Consider the following 18414-nt stretch of genomic DNA (forward strand, 5'->3'; position numbering starts at 1 on the left):
GCTCGGATGAACGGTGATGTTGTGATTTTCCTTGATGAGATTGTGAAAGCTAACACAGAGATTGAGAATGGTGTTGCTATAAAAGACATGTTTGTTCCAGTGCTACCTCTCGCCTCACCGGAGAAAAGAATTACTTTGTCCTGTGTTCCTCCATTCATTAGTGACAAACTTCTGATAAGAGAATTGTCCAGACATGGTAACGTTGTGGCACCAAATAAAAAAGTTTCACCTGGCTGAAAGTCACCTTTGTTTATACACATTGTTTCCCATACAAGACGAGCTTATGATTTTTAGAGCTTAGATTTTTCATAAAAGAGATGAAGAGCTAAGAGTGGCATTCAAGTTCTGAATTGATGACTTTGATTGCGTTTTATGTGTAACATCTGAGTCTGTGTAAGTGCTTTGGCTGTGGTGGAGAGGGCCGTCTTAAGTGCTTGTCCTGAGAAAGCTCCTGGTTCTGGTGAAAATTCTAATGAAGGGACGGGTGGTCAGAATCAGACAGAGACAAATGGTGAAAAAAGAGGAGGACAGAATCAGGCTGAGACAAATAGTGAGGAAATGGGAAGGAAACAGGAGGGCAGAATCAGGCTGTGACAGGTGGTGAGAAAACAGCAGAACAGAAGCAGACGCAGATGAATGGTGAGAAAACAGGAGGACAGAACCAAACTGAATCGAATGGTGAGGAGATAGAATGTCTGTACTTCTATCTCAAAGATGAGGTAGTTTCTAATTTATCTAGCAATGCAGGTAAAAGGCAACAGGTTGTCAGTGTTGAACAGATGGATAATGCTAGTGGTGAGGGGCAGGTTGGGCCGGTTGAAAGAAAGGGTTATGTAAATTAAATGCTTAATGAAACGGAAAGCAGTACAAATGTGACAAGTGTGGCTGAAACTGCACTGACAGAAAAAAAGTGAAGATGTAGAAATGTTTGAGGATGAGATGGCACTTCATTTTAAAACACCGGGCTTTAAAAGAAAGTATGAAAGAAATACCAGTGGTTCACAGGCAAAGAAAGGAGCAATAAGGCCAAAAGGAAGCAGTTAGTCAGAACAGAAAACATAGGAGTCAAATTCTAGTATGGAGGAAGACTTTGCAGATAGTGACAGCCAAAATTGATTCTCTAATGTCAAAGTATTAAGTGTTTATAAAAATAAAAGCACGTATAGAAAAAAATAAAACTATTTCTACTCAAAACAAAAAAAAAATATATGCAAAGTGAGAAGGTGGAGGATTATTTTTCAGACAATTTTTAAGATTGTACACTAAAGGAGTGTATTGTGGCATGCAACAATTGGCGCTGAAACCTGGGACAGAAGAGTTGGACACAGGGAGATGCATGTTTATTTTGCTGTAGCTGAGTTGCTTTTAATGTGCACTGGTTGTATTTTTTTTTTTTTTTTTGTATAGTATTTTTATTTATGGAATTTTTTCTGAAGTACTCCTTGGCAATTAGGATTATTTGTTTACTGAGAATCGTATGAATCGTATGAAAATGTAAAAAAAATTCTCTCTCCCTCTCTGTCTCACATATACACTCATGCACATGCTTTGTTTATACATTATACTTTGATGGACATGCAGGGCCTATGTAGCTCTTCAGAGTTTTTACTCTCGTACTCTCATACTCATTCAGTGCACTTCCCACAGAGAGCATTCAGTGTATGTGACAGAAAACTCTGTATGTGGGAGTGCAGCTTCATTCTGGGACAGCTCACTGTCTTAGTCTTCACTTGCGGAACCTAAACACCTGCCCGGTACAGAAGAGGCTAATCCTGTGGAACGCAAAGAGAGAGCAAGTGCACGCGAGTTCTTGTGGTGATGCTGTGTGTGTGTCTGTGTGTTTGAGTGTATTTGACACTGAAGCATCCTGATAATGCCAAAAACAACCCCCACACCTTCCTTCGTGCACCTCACCTTCTCTGTTTTTTTTAAGCCGCAGTCAGAGTTTTAAAAAAAAGAGAAAAAAACCCTGTCGGAACAACTTGCAAAGACGTGAAAGCTACTTTTCTCGGTTGTCGCTCGCTAGTACTGCTGGAAAATAACAGGTGCACATGAGAGATTGTGTTGGGATTAGTGTCTGAATGAATTTCAAGTGACTGCATCTCACCAGCAAGCTCCAGTTTGTTCCATCCCTCTCCCCCTTGGGTTCAAATTTGGAAATAGCAGATGTATTTCACCGGTGCTTTGGCTCAACTGTGAGCATTTCCTCACCAACTGGTCCACTCGCAGTCAGCCACAGATGAACATTTAGAGAGCAGGAAGGGAAGAAAATGAGGGATTTAGAAGGTGGGTGGAGAGGAAATCGAGAAAATTACATACCACCTGAGTTACATTTAGGGGCGATGACACAGCAAGCATCCATGAACCCCCCTCTCAAAGGTTATTACTCTCCATCTGATGGCTTGACCTTCACACCTCTGGCTTATTTTTTCATTTACTTTTTAAAAAAATTATTTATCTCTCAGAGTCCGACGTGGCGGATTTTGATGGCAGAAGTTCGCTGCTCTACCGGTTCAACCAGAAGTCCATGAGCACGGTGAAGGATGTCATCTCGCTCAAGTTTAAAAGTCAGCAGGGAGAGGGGGTGCTGGTGCACGGGGAGGGCCAGTGGGGCGATTACATCACCCTGGAGCTGCACAGAGGCAGGCTGGCCCTGCACCTCAACCTGGGTGAGTGGCTAGGGGTCAAGGGCAAGTAAGCAAGAAGACAAACTGTAATAGGAAAGATAGAATTAGAAAGTAGATGATGCAGTATTCTGTGATAAAGACACACTATATGACCAAAGGTATCTGGTTTTTCTTGGTTTGGTCCTGGCCCCTTATTTTCATTGAAGGTCAATCTTAATGGTACTGCATACAGTCACATTCTAGATGATTCTGTGCTTCTCCAACAGTTTTGGGAAGGCCCTTTCATGTTTCACCATGACAGTGCCCCCGGGCACATAGCGAGATCCATATAGCAATGGTTATGTCGAGAACCTGACCTCAGCCCCATCCAACACCTTTGGCATCAACTAGGAAGCCAACTGCAAGCCCAGTCTAATTGTGCAATCAATGACTGACCTGAATGAGAGACTCCTATTAAGGGAAGTTTCATGGAATGGTCTTCCAAGAACAGGGTTCCGCACCTCCACTGTATAGTAATGTTAATAGTGAACTATAGCATGCTTCACATATACACACAGCCCTCCCAACCTTTCAGGAATTTACACTATTTTTATTCCCTTTGACTTAATTGGTTCAGGTTGTTAATTAGCTGTGTGCATTTAATTCTGTTCGTCCCCCAAATGCATCACAGTGAGACATGCATTGTGCACGAGGGTAATAACAGCTGCAGTTTATATGTGGTTTAGCAAAAAGTATAAAATGCAAAGCTGAGAAAATGAGTGTGCGAATTATACAGTTATGAGCAGAGGTGAGAGCAGGAAACCCAACATGCATCCGCCTCTCAAGGAAGTGAGCGTGACATCTGAGGTTAGAGCTGAAATAGCCCCCAGGGTCAGTGAAGAAGAGTACAGCGGATCCTCATTGGTCTGGCACAGTAACCCATATCCCCCCGCTCTCTCCTCTGCCATTTGACCCACCTTTCCCCAGACGATGCCAAGCTCCGCTCTGGGAGTGGGCAGGTGTCGGTGACCCTGGGCAGCCTCCTGGATGATCAGCACTGGCACTCTGTTCTTATCGAGCGCTTCGGTAAGCTGGTCAACTTCACTGTGGACAAGCACATGCAGCACTTCCGCACCCAAGGAGAGGGGGATTCACTGGAGGTGGACTATGAGGTGCGTCCTTCCTCATTATCCCTCCCCCCCAACTCACCAAAGAAACCAGCTGTTTCTCTCCTCCACGACTCATAGTTCTCATCGTCCATTCCCTACCCTGGGTTCTCTTTTCCTAACATCCATTTCTTTGCCATTGGTCTCCCTGTATCAACATCCATGGAAAAAATACGACTTACTTTGGCATAGCATGCTGAAATCCAATTTGACATGCCTAATACAGACACATGAATATTCCATTAATAGGTGTTGCAATGAAATCTGGCCACAGACTCGTCTCGGTTGCGGATTTGAGCCTCTGGCTCAACATCTTTGGAACAAATATACAATTTCTTGGCTAGGCACACTGTAATCTGATTGAACATATCCAATTCAGGCATGTCCAATCAGAGAAATACTCAGATAATGGCCATTACAACCAAGTCTAATCTCAGACTGTGAAGCAGAGAGAAGATGGTTATGTTCAGGGGGGATTTCAATAGGGAAATGTATCACTGACCTGTCTGGGCTGGCCACGCTATATAGCTAGTTTGCTTATTAGGACATATAGCTAACTGGCTAGCTAACTGCCCTATGCATTTTTGGGGGCTAATTAGCTGTCAGTGTGGACAGAGCAAGGAGCTAATTTTACCAAAAGGGATTAAGTTGACAGTTACAGAAATTTTGTTTGAGTGTTTTCATATTCAATATTAATTCCACTCCGATGGAAGGCATTCAAGAAAACTGTATTTTTTATTTAAAGCATCTCTTCTGATTCATTCATCTGAATTTCAGATTACTTTCCCCAAATATGGGTGATTTTATTCACTTCAGGCTGTATTTCTCCAGCAGGCTGATAGCAAAGAGCTGTAAGGGGAAGTTCTTCACATACAGTTACGTTAGGTAGTTTTTCTTTTTTTCAGTGGGGCTGTTTGATCTGTGGTTTCTGACATGTACATTCACACCCATGCAGGCACACACACATTCACACAAATGCACAGTAAATGCATGCAAGTCTGGCATTTGCTTTTAAAAGACAGATGGAATCTTTTGGGAAATTCCCTGTACATTTCTAAGGAAAAATCCCTCTTTTTGTGCAGACTTTCTCAGAGAAGAAACTAGAATGACAGGAACAGAAATTCTTCCTGAAGAATATGAATGATTCCCTTTCGTTTTCTTGGATGCACAAAGCCATAAATCTTTAATGTTTGTTGATGGGATGAAATTCCAGACCCTGTCAATAGGATGTGGAATGCAAATGATTAGAGATGGCAAATAAAAATCTATTTTTTCACAATGTTTCCATTGCAACTCATTTCGAAACCCTCTGTGATTTGGCAAATGGCAAAAAAATGCTGCAGTAATTATTTAAATTGTAAAAGGAATTAAATGATTTAATCACGCCTACAAAACCATTTTTCTCATGATATACCAATTCAAGTGATCATAATAACCTTAAATCTTCCTCTTCCTATGGTTTTGACATCACTAAAATAGCGAGTTTAGCGATTATACTCTTTCAGACTACAGCTTCCTCCATTCAAACAAAGCTCTGATTTAATTTGATTAAGTTCTCACCATGTCCAAATGGCGAGTGATACGCTGGCAAATTGCCTTTATTGTGCCACTGTCTAATCCCGCTACCTAATCACTGTAATGAATGCCATTTAGAACAGCTTTTTGAGCACTTGTTTCTGTCATTTCATAGGGCCTATTTCCACTGGCAGCAGTGCCATCTGATAGGAAAGCTCTTTAAGCACAAATAATGAAAAGTACAATGTGCCCAGATACTCTCAGCTGAATAGAGGCTTGGACAATAAAATGCCAAATATAGATACAGGCCAGCCCTGGAGCGCAGAAAAATGGGCTTCCATTGTGTTGGCTGTGATGGTGTTGTGGCCCCTTACCAAAGATAAGCTCCCACCAGAACATCGGACCCAGACTAGTGAATTGCTATAAAACCACTTGGAAGATTCTAAATTCTTCCATTTTGAACAATGGAAAAAGTGTGGGATGTCATTCTCGGATTTTATGAAATCATTGCTCTTCTTTCATCCTTAACCTGTCTTCCTTTAGTGAATCAAAAGACCCTCAAGCCACTTTTTAAGGAATGCCACCTTGCCAATGCTGTTTAAACCCTGCAGCCAATGTCATGCTGGTCATGCTGTATTATTTTGTATCCATTTAAAATGCAGTTGTGTGTATTTATGTATAAGAAACATAACTTAGACGCACTGTAGTATAATGATTACAGTTTGACTGTAATCATCTCTTGACTTGTACCTACATTATGTACAGTATGTTTGTTTTTGTTTTGATACCCCATAGGTAGTCAGGTGTTTTTTATATTCAAGGCTGTGTGCAGCTGCAAAACAGTTGTAAAATAGTATACTAAAAATATTTCTCTGTAACAACAGTCATTGGCTGAACTTGTGATCTTTGTGTGTTTTGTCTGCATCGTTCTGTTTCCTTCACAAAGCTCAGCTTCGGAGGCATCCCGCTGCCCGGAAAGCCAGGGACATTCCTGAGGAAGAATTTTCGAGGCTGCATTGAGAACCTCTACTACAATGGTGTCAACATCATTGATCTGGCCAAGCGGCGCAAGCCCCAGATCTACAGTGTGGTAGGTCTCACATATGGTCAAATGTTCCTGTGAATAAGCTTTGTGTGTGTCTGTGTGAGTGTGAGTGTGTGTGTGTGCGTGCATGCATGTGAGAGTGTGTGCGTGCGCGCATGTGAGAGTGTGTGCATGCGTGCGTGTGTGCATGTGAGTGTGTGTCTTTGTGAGCGTATGAGAGTGTGTGTGTGTGTGCTACATTAATATACAGAGGCAAAAAAATGTCCCAGTTTCTGTTTTTTTCTAAAAATTGAAACAGCAATTAAGAAACTAAACATCCCTCCTAAGAGATCCTTTGTGACATTTCACAATAGTCTCCTGCCAAGTAAAAGGCACAACTGCTAGATAAAAGGTACACATTTGAGAAGATCTAAGCTGTGCTGAATTGTTCTGTGTAAACACTGCAAATGGGAGTTTTATTATCCTTGGCACTGCATTAGCAACTTGATGCAGAGAACATCCTCAACCCCTCTTATGAAACAGTCTCCCCAACAAATAAACTGAATATCTCTTCAGAAAGTATAATATCTGTGGTTCTAGCAGCTTTGGAAGGCCTAGTCCGAAAAACTGGCATTGAGACAGAATCAATATGGGCCCTACTGTCCGATCCCCCTGCTTGGCATTAAGTGGATTTGTTTGGGAAAACAAATCATTGTCTAGACATGGTCTGTAGGGATGTCTTCAGCCCAGAATGTTTGTATCACAGCTGTCGCAGCTGGATGCCTGGAGTTACAGGATTTTAACGAGGATGGAATTCTCAATTGGGCGGTGGGGACAATTAATGGTCAGCTTTAACTGCAGAGTCAAGTCCTGTGGAGACATGGACTCAAGAGTGAAAACTGTGTTTTTTGGGTGCTTCTTACAGGAAGGAATGTAAGTGCTCGACTCTGCAGGCAACCCCTCAAAGATCTCCCTCGCCTTTCCACAAGCCGTTGCACTGAAGAGTCCTTAACAATGTCACATTTCCACAAGTCAGCTTAGCAGCGTGCATACAAAATGCCTTTTCTAATCCACACCAGAAAGCCAGGCTTTGGGGGGTTTCCCATGGCGTGAGCTCATTCATACACCTCTGTGAAAGGGATTCTGAGATCTCATGTGCTCAGGCTGGCTCCTTGTTCTTAGCTGCAGTGTGAGATTTCTCCCATCACCACCCTGGAATCATCGCACCGGTCTCCAGATGTTTTTTTTCTTCTGTGCCACAGCAGGTTGCTAGCGTCCGTTCTTAGCGATGGGACTCAGGCAGCACTTTTGCGTCTAATTAGTGAATTGTGTCTCCACTCACTGGAGAGATGGTGCTCTCTGTGCCATGAGCAACAATAACTGAGAGACAGAGCAGGGACCATGCAGGTGGGGTTAAATTGGGTTACTGGCAGAGGCTGTATGTATTTCCGCTGTTCTCCAGTGCTTTGAAAATATTTCCGTATAAGGGTCTGAGGGCAGTGACCCTTTTTTGTGAGTCATACAGTGGAAAAAAGTGTATCTTATTTAATCTCTCACTGGATGACAAGGCACACTATTTTGCTAACTCGCTGCATGAATAATCTTATGGGGGGCAGTGCTTTTTTCAAGGAGTCAAACAGGTTACTTGTTGGGCATAGAAACTAAACCCTGCTATCCCACTACATCATACAAATGACCACATCTCCCAAAGGCTAATCACTTGATGATATCTTGTGTCTTTATGACATCTACTTGCCCGACGGACATGAACACTATAATGTAAGGACCATGTGCATTTCTTAAAACATCTTCATGGTAATTATGACTGTGGCCTTCAAGTCGGTGATCTGAATGAAACAAGCCCTATCTTTATAAATAAAAAATCTTGTTTCAAAATGGGGTCCCATTGTAATGGTCGGCTTACACGATTCCTTTGCTGTAACCCACTCTGTGATATTATGTTCTGTTCACCAGAAATGCTGACACCTTCTTATGGATAGAAATTGATTTATGTAATTTGCAATCTAATGTCATACATATTTGGTTCTTCCACAAAGGACCTGGGTGAAATTTCCTAGACAGGTATAAATTGCATTGCAATTAGAATCTTCACAGATGGTGTTAGTCTACCCATTCCCAGAAGCTATTAAAGTCTTCTATCAGTGTCTGTTACTCAGGTTTCAGGGGTTTCACAGAAGAAATTGCCATGCATTTAATGTGACTGCAGAATTTGTATGTAATTTACTGAAAATAATTTTAAAAGTGTGTGTGTGTGTGTGTGTGTGTGTTTGTATGTGTGTGTGCGTGTGTGCATGCATTATGTAGGGTGTCCAGCTTTCAGGCATTTATCAGATGAAAAAAAATATTCAATTCACAGCACTATAATTTAAGGCTCGGGATCATAGTGCATAGCTATAATAAATAATACCTGGGAAGATGAAAATGCAATACTTTCCTAGTCCTCTCTCAGAGACAGATTTACAATGAAGTGACTGAATATGGGTTTTGTCACATACTGTGCTGTGAAAATGTCCTTAACATGGACTTAATGGGGATTCATGGGAACTCCAGTGTCCATCAATATGGGCATTAATGTGTGCAGGAATGGTACTGTTAATGCAAGATGCATTTCGGCTGATTGTTGGACATGAATACTAAGGAATTTTACACAACTGTAAACATGCACATTTATTTCAGCTGTTTTGAGGTCTTGTCATTGAGCTTGGAAAAGTGCAGAAATATGTGTACAGTAGGTTGTTCTGTTTTATCTGAAATTCAGATGCCCTTTGATGTGATCTACTGGGTTTAGTCTGGGGGTGTTGGGGGTTCTAGGAGGAGATTCATTATTTGATTGCTGTTAGTCATGGCATTCATTCCAGCAGAATGAATCGAAAAAGGACTTCCTCTTTGTGTGGTGGTGATGAATATAGAAGGGATGAGAATGAGCTAAAAATAAATGCTTTTGGTTCTATGAGGTTCCCTTTTCTTTTGTGAATGCGGAAATGTAGGTGACAGTCCTTATGAAAAGCGATGAAATGGTGAAGGAACAGTCAAGTTCAGAAGCAAGTTCAGAAACCTCTGACAGAAAAAAGGCTGAAGGGTAATTGTACTTTTGAAGAAAAAAAAAGGTGACAAACTGTAACACTTGCGCTCTGTCGTCGCCAGGGTAACGTGACCTTCGCTTGCTCGGAAACGCAGCTGGTGGCAGCCACCTTCCTGAGCTCCAGCGGCAGCTTCCTGCTGCTCCCGGCGGAGCCTGCTGCTGAAGGCGTGGCCGTGCGCTTCCAGTTCCGCACCTGGAACGCCGACGGGCTGCTGCTCTCTCTCCCTCTGGCCCAGGGCTCCGCCCACCTGCTCCTCCACCTCAGTGGGGGCCAGCTTTGCCTCACCCACCGCCACTCAGCGCTGGGGCAGTCGGAGATATTGACTGGTGAGAAACAGATCTGATCCGCCGTTTTGTTAACAATCTCTTTGGGTATATACTGTTTCATATTGTGTCATAACCAGTGCTTAATTTATGCTGGATCATGCTGGAACAGCATCCGGGTTCTCACAGTTTTAGACTGGCTGTATTCCGGGACCTATTTGCGTGGAACTGGCACCAACTGCCTCATATTAATGCCCAGGCTTACCAAGGCTTGAGCTGTCAGGAGGCCTACGAGGTCAGAGAGAAAAAAAATCACAATTCTCACTATTAATAAAAAAATATAATTCCTGGCTGTGCAGATGCGCTCTGTTCCGCTGGTGAGAGCACAGAGATGGCTGTCCGTGCCTGATTTGCCTGGGGTCCATCTTGCCAACTTCTAGCTTCAGAAGGCAAAAGCATTCTAGGTTTTTATCTGTTATAAAATGAAAATCCCTTTTCTGAATTTTAGGGAGGGCAACATTACCCTTTCAGAATAACTCTTGTCATATTCATCTTTCTTTTGTACATCTCTATGAGTTGAAAGGTTCAGCTTCAGTCCCACAGAGTTGAGACCATTTGGCTTTATTTATCAGTCAGAGATGACGGGATAGCTCCAGAGGGAAAGTCAGAGGATTTACCAGTAATCTGAGTTTATATCCAGTAATCCCTTGGGCTCTGAGGGCTATGGGTATGGCCTAGTTGGATTCCCATACTTCAGGTGCAGGTGCCTCCTACATACAGATCATTTCATTTTGAGCAAAATCTGCAATTGTTTTCTTTTTCATTTTTTTGTACAGTTTTGACTCCTGATAAACCATGGTGTAGAGATTAACGATGGTGAGGCATTCCCATTGTGCAAATAGTGTGACACGTGTGGCGTCCTCTTTTCTTTCAGGGCACATGATGCATGATGGTCTATGGCACTCTGTGAATCTCACCGCCAGGGGCTTGCTGGTCAACTTGACTCTGGATATTGGACTGGCCTGGGTCCTGCAGCTCGACCACCACTTTGCCGCAGGCAGTGCGCTCTTCTTTGGAGGTAGGATCGCCTCCAGGTCTTGCCCTTAGCACCGATCAAATCTATAAATTCACCCTGTGGTCATGTTAGGGAAATAATTGTGCTGTCAGAAATGAAGTATGCAGACCATAAAAGAGCTGTTTGCTTTGAATCTGTAATTATGGCTGCTGTGGATTCTCAAAGTGCCCCCATATGATAGTTTAATGTTGCGTGTGTGGGCTCTAAAGGGAGCTGGACTGGATCAGTCTCTGTGGCCATACATGCAAAATGAAAAACATGAAAAATGCCATTTCATAACGCTCACAAATTCTCACTTGAATTCCACGCTAGGCTTGAAATTAATTTTACTATGTATAGAGTTCACTGCTTATACATCCTGTAAGGACGTTGTCTGCTCATGTGGGCGCATAGTCTCAATGACTCAAGGGGAGAACATTCGCTGCCAAATGCTCAGTGTTAAATTAACTCTGTCAGAGCCCTCAAACTGCTTATATGAGGCAAATAAGGACTAAATATACTCCATTAGAGTTAAAAGTTCTGTATCACAGTTGATTTTACGGCAGGCATTTTTACTGTGCATGGAGAGCAGGACGAGAAAATAAAAAGCGTAAAAAGTGCTGAGTAATGATTCTGGCTACGGTCAGCAATCCTGGACCTCAATCCGTGAAAAAGACACAGGCCGGGAAGCAGACTGGGATGAGTACGCTGAGGAGGGGAGGAGGGGGGGGGGCGGGGGCGTGGTGAGTGATCACTCTCTTTGGAGTGTAATTATCCCTGAAATGCTCTGACTAATTTACGTCCTCTTCGCGCCGGGGGGAGTTCTGACCCGCGGCGCCCTGCGGATCGCCCGCCGGCCCTGTGTGAGCACTGGCGGAAGAGAGATAAGTCCACTCCGGAGCTCTCGGCCCATCAGCGGCGTGTGCCGGCCCGGCTCCCTATTTCAGAGACAAGCTCTCCATTTACGGCTTTTAGTCCCTGGTGCTCTTACAATACGCCTCACCAGAAATTTCAGCCCAGAAAGCAAGCTCGAATAGGAGGTCCGCGCCTCTGGGCGAGTGTGTAGGAGGCCTGTCTTATTTTAAAAGCTTATTATCTCAGATTTTAGAGAGCTCCTGACCTCTGAAGCGAGCCTCAATAGAGATCCCCTCTGTCAGCCTGCAGTGATTGGTGTTATCAACCCACTTAAGCCAGGCTTCCCAAACGAGGGAGCTAATAGGATTGGAAACACTGAAGCAACAAATTGGCACCAAGTTGCGTGAGGCCTCTCCTCATATAAATTTAGTGATTGTGGCAGTAGAATGGCAAAAATAATGTCTATGAATAATAAATATATTACTTTTTTGAAATACGTACTGTACTCCCCTGAACTTTTAAGCTTAGATATCTATTCACTGATATTGTGTACTGTATCGGACTGCTCAATATAGCATTTGTGTGATCTATGATAACTTCAGTGGTGTTTATTGTTATGCTTTAATGTGTGCAGCTTGTGCAGCATTTCATGTCAATTGTTTTGCAGGAGGGTTTGCTGTAATCGCGGTCTGCAGCCTTCCGTGCTATCAATCACTGCTGCGGGTGTACATTTTTATGCCCGCTTTGGTATGCACTTTTTAAAGGGAACAACCTGTGTGCTTAGTGTCTGGTCATATTTTCAAGCAAAGTAAAAACTAAACTCTAAAACGAGTCTCTGTCGACCCAGGATGCCCCGGGGTCCCGGCTGAGCCCGGATGCAAGAACCCCACCTCGGCTTTCCAGGGGTGCATGCGTCAGATCTTCATCAACGATCAGCTGGTGGACCTGTTCCGCGTGCAGGCGGGGCTGCTGGGGAACTACAGCGAGCTGCAGATCGACGTCTGTGGCATCTGGGACAGGTGGGGCCCCGGTTTTAACTCGGTCCTCCTTTGCTCCGCTTGCTTCTTGGCGTTTGACCTAATAACCGGGTGTTGGTGACGGCAGTGTCCACGCGGCTTCCATGTTCCCATTTCTCCCTCTGCACGGCTCCCCTTTGAACAGCGGTGCGCCATTCACTTTGCCTCCATTCGCTTTGCATGTGGAGCACGTCCGTCCCAGTGTTCGCATGTGAGGAGGCTTGGCAGGGGGTCCTGGCGGGGGGGCGGGGGGGGGGGGGGGGTGGTGGTGGCAAGCTGACACACATGGGGTTAATTTGCCGGAGCCAAAGTTTCTGAAAAGCCTTCTGATCCCTTTGGCATCCCTCTTTAGTCTGATGTTGGATTCCTTTATTGCAATGGGGTTGTGGATTCTGTGATTCTATTTCTTTCTTTGAAAAGATTGTTACACTGTTTGCCTTATCACAGGGAGCTGTGCAAGCAGCCACCATTCCCTTATGAGCTGCGTTGCTACAGTTGGTGTTTGTGCATGCCTGTCTGCTTTCATTCTCACAAGCTTCAAGCCTTTAAAAATATCTGTGCTTGGTGTCTTGTGTCTGGTCTCTAGTGTCTAGAGGTTTTTCGCATGGCAGTGTCAGTCTCAGGTAACAATTTTCACAAGACTTTCTCATCTGCTACCTGATAACACATGCTGTCAATAATTAGCTCTCATGGACCGAGATGAAGACTTTGTTCTCCATGGTATAGATCCATGTCCAGGTTAAGCCAGTGGGTCAGAAGTAGCATGTGGTCGCTTTACCTCTTGTGGGGTTCACAAACCCACTCTTACATCATTGCCAACTACTGGCACACACAGAGTCTGAGAGGTTATTTCAGGGTACCCTGATATAGATGGAAGAGGCAAGAGGCCAACTTATAAGCCATATATCGCATATCACTCATTATCAATTGACTCACAGGATCTGACAGCATTGAATTTTTGACCAATTTATTGCTGCAAAGGTTTGAGCTTCAATATTATTGCCATTTTTTATTGTGGATAGTTCATTTTAAAATAACAAGAAATTGGATTTTTGTTTGTTTTATTTCTGTTTTTTAAGTGCATGCTTCAGAACCTCTGCCTCTAAATTATTATCAGATGTCATCATGCAGTATCCCTATCTCACAAAGCTGAATTTGACAACTTCTAGAAGTTGATGCCTCCTTGGGTTGGCCCTCTTTATCCCCACACAACTGCATGTGCTTGATAAGGGAGGAGGTCAGAGATTTACCCGCGTGCCTCCTCTCCTCTTGCGTCAAACATGGTTTTGCGCCAAACCATGGAATGGTCTCTCTCAGTGTACAGAGACCATCAAGATATCCACTTTTTGGGTATATTTTCAGGTTAAGCCAGTATATGGTGAATAAAGGTGGTGGGTAGATGGCAAGAGGTATTGAAAAGAAGAAAAGAACACCTTGAGGCTTAAGTGTTTGCCTAGACCATATGTGGCTGCTTTCAGTGCCATAAAGACGAAAATGTATGAGCAGTTCACTTTACCCCAGGAAATCTGTTCATTCCATCAAAAAAAAATCAAAAAAATGTGTACAAGGTAGGGGTGTGTGATACACCACAGTGGCAATTATCAAATGCAGTAACGGTCTTCACTACCATATGGTGCATTACCACCTTTCTTTTCATCTTCTTCTTTTAATTACGCCTGAAGCGATAGTAAAGAACCAAACTAAAGAGGCTGCGTGAAATGCTTTGATGATAAACACGTAAACACTATTATCTATTGGGTGTTGATAAGACAGCTAATCAGCAGCAAGGTCGAACAGCTTCCGTGTGATCATGTAATGTGATTTTTGTCACATGAAAGCTGTGAGGTCTTACATGCTGATTGGCTGTCTTATCAACACCCAATAGATAACTGTGGTGACGTTATTTCAGGAAGCATTTCACGTAGCCTCTGAAGTGTGGTTTTTTACTACCGCATCAAGTATAATTAAAGATAAAAAGACCAAAAGAGAGGCAAAACACCACACGGTGGCGACAACCTTAATTGCATCCAATAATTATTATCGTGGTACATCGCCCAGTCTTATTTCAGTGTATAAATCAGCTTAAGTGGTACTCCCATACACATATACATCTGAACATGCAATGCTGGCTGTATTTGTTTCTCAGTGGGTCCTTGAAATGGGTTGGCGGGGGGAATGGTAGAGGGGGGTGCGGGGTGAGTGGCTTCAAAGCCGTTTAATGTAACATGTTACTAATTCAACCAGAGCAGACGATATGAGAGAGACTCTCATTGCTAATTGCTCTCTGTGACCACACATGGAAATGGAACAGAACCTAATGGGAATCTCTTACCAGCGTGTGACCATGCAGTGAAGAATCCCTCAATGCCATCTGACTGTCTGTTGCTTGTAGGCACTATTTTCATTTGCATTCTGTGTTATTTTCTGTAATAGCCTTGTAAGTACCTTTTGGGAAAAAAAAATCTCACAGATGAATAATGTAAATGTAATGTGAATGGAACTTTATTATAATTCCATACACTACACTGAGCAGTCAAATGAGGCATGCCAGCATCTCTAGTGACAATTCCATTGATCTGGCTCATATTTAATATGAGACTAAGGCCATGTTGGCAAGAAGACCACAAATCCCATGTCTCCAGTTTCCTATGTCCTGCGTAAGGGCGGTATTCTAAGTGGCCTTACATGACAAGCCATAACATACACATGTACTTATGATTGGTTTATTAACTGCTTATTCAGTACCACAAACAGTGTTGTTTAAATTCTAATGTACCCGCATGTTGTGTGATAAATGGTGGTGTAGTGGAGAGAACTGTAGTATTTTGTGAAGACCAAGGTTTGATCCTTGCATTTTTCTTCTTTCAAGCTTAGTAGCAATTACACAGGGAAAGAAATGCTTTTGTTGCTGTTGCTAGTTTTTTGCTTTTCTGTTTTAAATGTGAACATGGTTGTGTGCCTGTTTGTGATTGCCTTGTTATACAAACAATCTATTATACAGTCTATTTTTATTTTCTTAAGCAGTGAACATGTTTTCAGGGATTCGTATTTGAAAATGCTCCCCCTCCTCTGTTGTCCTCAGAGATGTATGGAATATTTGTTAAATGTTTGAAATATTTAGTTTAAAGTTTTTAGTTTAATACATGCTTCATGCATGTATTACAAGCATGGCCTGTATGCATTACAAGCATAATATGTATGATTGTAATACATATTATGATTGATGCATTACTATTTTCAGGTTTCTGAGTATATAAGTTTAGTCTTGTATTTCAAGCTCATATGCGTATATGTACTGTGTGTTACTAGCTAAGGTGTGTGTGCTTGTGATCAGGTAGATCCATGCTTGTGATTGGTCTATTGCGCACGTTGCATAGGAGCCGTGCAATGCACTAGAAACTGGTCGCGTATGCACCTTTGTTCCAGCAGGCTGACGATCCAATTAGACGCATGTGTAGATTCATTGCCAAGCAGAAGTACTGCTGAAATGTCTGTGAATTAAAAGATTGCAGCAGAAGAGGAGATCAAAGCACTATTTCTCTCTAGAGCTCAACTAATGAGAGACTTTAGTCCCAAATGAAACAGGCTGAAGTTTGGTTTGGTCCAATTATAGACTTCTGAGAGCCCCAGCATGGGCAAGCATGAGATAAGGGCATTATGAAATGTATAACTCCGCCCAGCAGAATGAGATACACTTTTAAAAAGAAACTTTCTTTCTCCCTTCTAATTTGTATGGGGTTGGTAGGTTCATTCGTTCAGGGGTCTTCATCGAGAGAGAAATAAGATTTTTTGTGTATTGTTCACACACTCTTTTGAACCACTTTTTTTTTCTCTAAAATACTGAGGGGATCTATGCTACGGTCCTGCTGATCCATTATTATAATTTTATGATCCATGAAAACCATGTTCCATTCAGGCCTAAATATGGTGAAAAAAAAGAAAACCGCACAGAAATTATTAAAACGTCATTTCAAACACGATCTTTATTGAAGTTGACTCGTGTTTCAGCCGTGAATTCGTCTGGAAATTGTCTCTGCAAGTATATAACGGCATTAGGAAATTGCTCTGCAGATGAAACAGTTTATTATATGCCTGCATAAAAGGCTGGTAATTGTAAAATTTAAGGAGCTTGAAGATAAATCATAAGAAGGTGGAGAAATGCTCTGGAGCACCCAACAGAGACACATTCACTTCCCACATATATTCCCATTCAGCATCTTTCCATTTTCTCTGAGTAATAACATTAACACTTAAAATCATCATTAGCAGCATTGCTGATGGAAATTCTGGGCATGATAAAAATTTACACTCCACCCCCTTTTGCCATGGCTTGTCTGCTTCACTTCTCAGATCCTATAGAGTAACCAGATGGTCCTTCATTCCTACCCTCCTCCCTACTAACTTTAGGAGTTTATGATTGTTGATACGAGCTCCTGGTATTATATTACAATTTCTGAACGTCTCTAAGGAGACGGAATATCCATCGCTTCAGGTTTGTCCTTGATCTTCCCCCCTTTATTAATATTTATAAGATGCCAGATTTAAGGTTCAGTTGTGTTGTGGACAGAACTTTCCATGCTAAGACTACAGAGTTGACCGTCTGCGCATAATCTGCATTCAAGCACACTCAATCTTTGTCTTCACTGTCCTCTGTTATGGTGATGGAGCACCATGTGACCCACTCCCCCATTTCCAAGGGCGGGGACAGAGCTGTGCTGAAACTGCACCAGTTTGTGTGGGATTAGCGCTCAGCTGCACAAATCCCCCTAAAAATAAACCTGCCTACTGAGAATGGAAGAGACGTCTCTACACATGTCTAAAACATTCAAGCACCAGGCTGAATATGTTTGATGATGGATATTTATTTAATGAGTCAATAAATAGGTAAATACACACTTGAGCCACTCTGGGAATGAGAGGGTTTGGGCAAACAGAAAAGTGAGCTTTTCTTCACACTCACCAAATATTACTCGGTATGTGCTTCATTTGTAAGAGGGCGATACCTTTTTTAACCAGTCGTTCCTGCGGACGTTTTTGAGATGTTGAAGGCGAGTCGTGTTTGCAGGTCTGTCTCGTCGCTGCAGCGTGCTCTGTTGAACACCATCCTGCTTGCGCTGCCAGTCACTGCTTCTTTTCGCTGCGCAGTCCCCCGGTTTGGCCGTGCACTCAACGGGCCTCATTCACAAAACTTTTCTGAAATTATTCTTATTTTTGTTCTAAAAAAAATGTTCCATCGAAAAACCAATGTGGGATTCATGACACATGTGCAGACCTTTGTTTTTGTGCATATTCCAGGTATATGAGATGATGAATGCTGATGCTGTTAATTTTAAATGCAATCCTGTTCATGTGGTTAGCATTAGGAAACAGCCATGAACAAATACCGATAAGGAAAAAAATGATGAAAGCCAAAGTGTTCTTGGAAATGTTCTTACTCACAGTTTACAATCAAGTGTGATCGTACGCATGTTTCGTAAATGAGACCAATTGAGTGCACACTGCAGGTGGGCGGCAAGTGCCTGATAAACAGAGTGGTCTCCCTTGCGTGTCAGTGCTCAGGGTAAGGTGGAAAACTGCAATTTTTATTATTATTATTTTTCTCCAGGAATAGATACAGAGAATTTTCCTTTTGATATTTACAACTTTTTTTGCCAGATGTCTACATGTCTCCATCTGTGGTAAAACTGTACTCCAGACCGAACCCTCCTGCCCCCTTTCCCAACAATAAGAAAGTCAGTCTAACCACACACAGATCATGGCTGCCAACCTGCTTGTTGGATTACAGGAATCTTCTGTTGTTACATGTGTTCC

The 18414-nt window shown here is 42.7% G+C and overlaps 1 protein-coding gene across 3 annotated transcripts in view; it reads left to right on the forward strand.

Moving 5' to 3' along the window:
* LOC118214568 (contactin-associated protein-like 5) overlaps nucleotides 1-18414 on the forward strand; it is a 150034-nt gene that overhangs the window by 106069 nt on the left and 25551 nt on the right. For all 3 annotated transcript variants that reach the window (XM_035394642.1, XM_035394643.1, XM_035394641.1), the window contains 6 exons: nucleotides 2466-2669; nucleotides 3594-3778; nucleotides 6234-6377; nucleotides 9477-9741; nucleotides 10613-10756; nucleotides 12435-12606. In XM_035394642.1, coding sequence (XP_035250533.1) covers nucleotides 2466-2669; nucleotides 3594-3778; nucleotides 6234-6377; nucleotides 9477-9741; nucleotides 10613-10756; nucleotides 12435-12606 — 1114 coding nt within the window. The remainder of the gene's footprint in view (nucleotides 1-2465; nucleotides 2670-3593; nucleotides 3779-6233; nucleotides 6378-9476; nucleotides 9742-10612; nucleotides 10757-12434; nucleotides 12607-18414) is intronic.

The sequence above is a fragment of the Anguilla anguilla genome, chromosome 15 (assembly GCF_013347855.1).
Source record: "Anguilla anguilla isolate fAngAng1 chromosome 15, fAngAng1.pri, whole genome shotgun sequence".
Taxonomy (NCBI): Eukaryota; Metazoa; Chordata; class Actinopteri; order Anguilliformes; family Anguillidae; genus Anguilla; species Anguilla anguilla.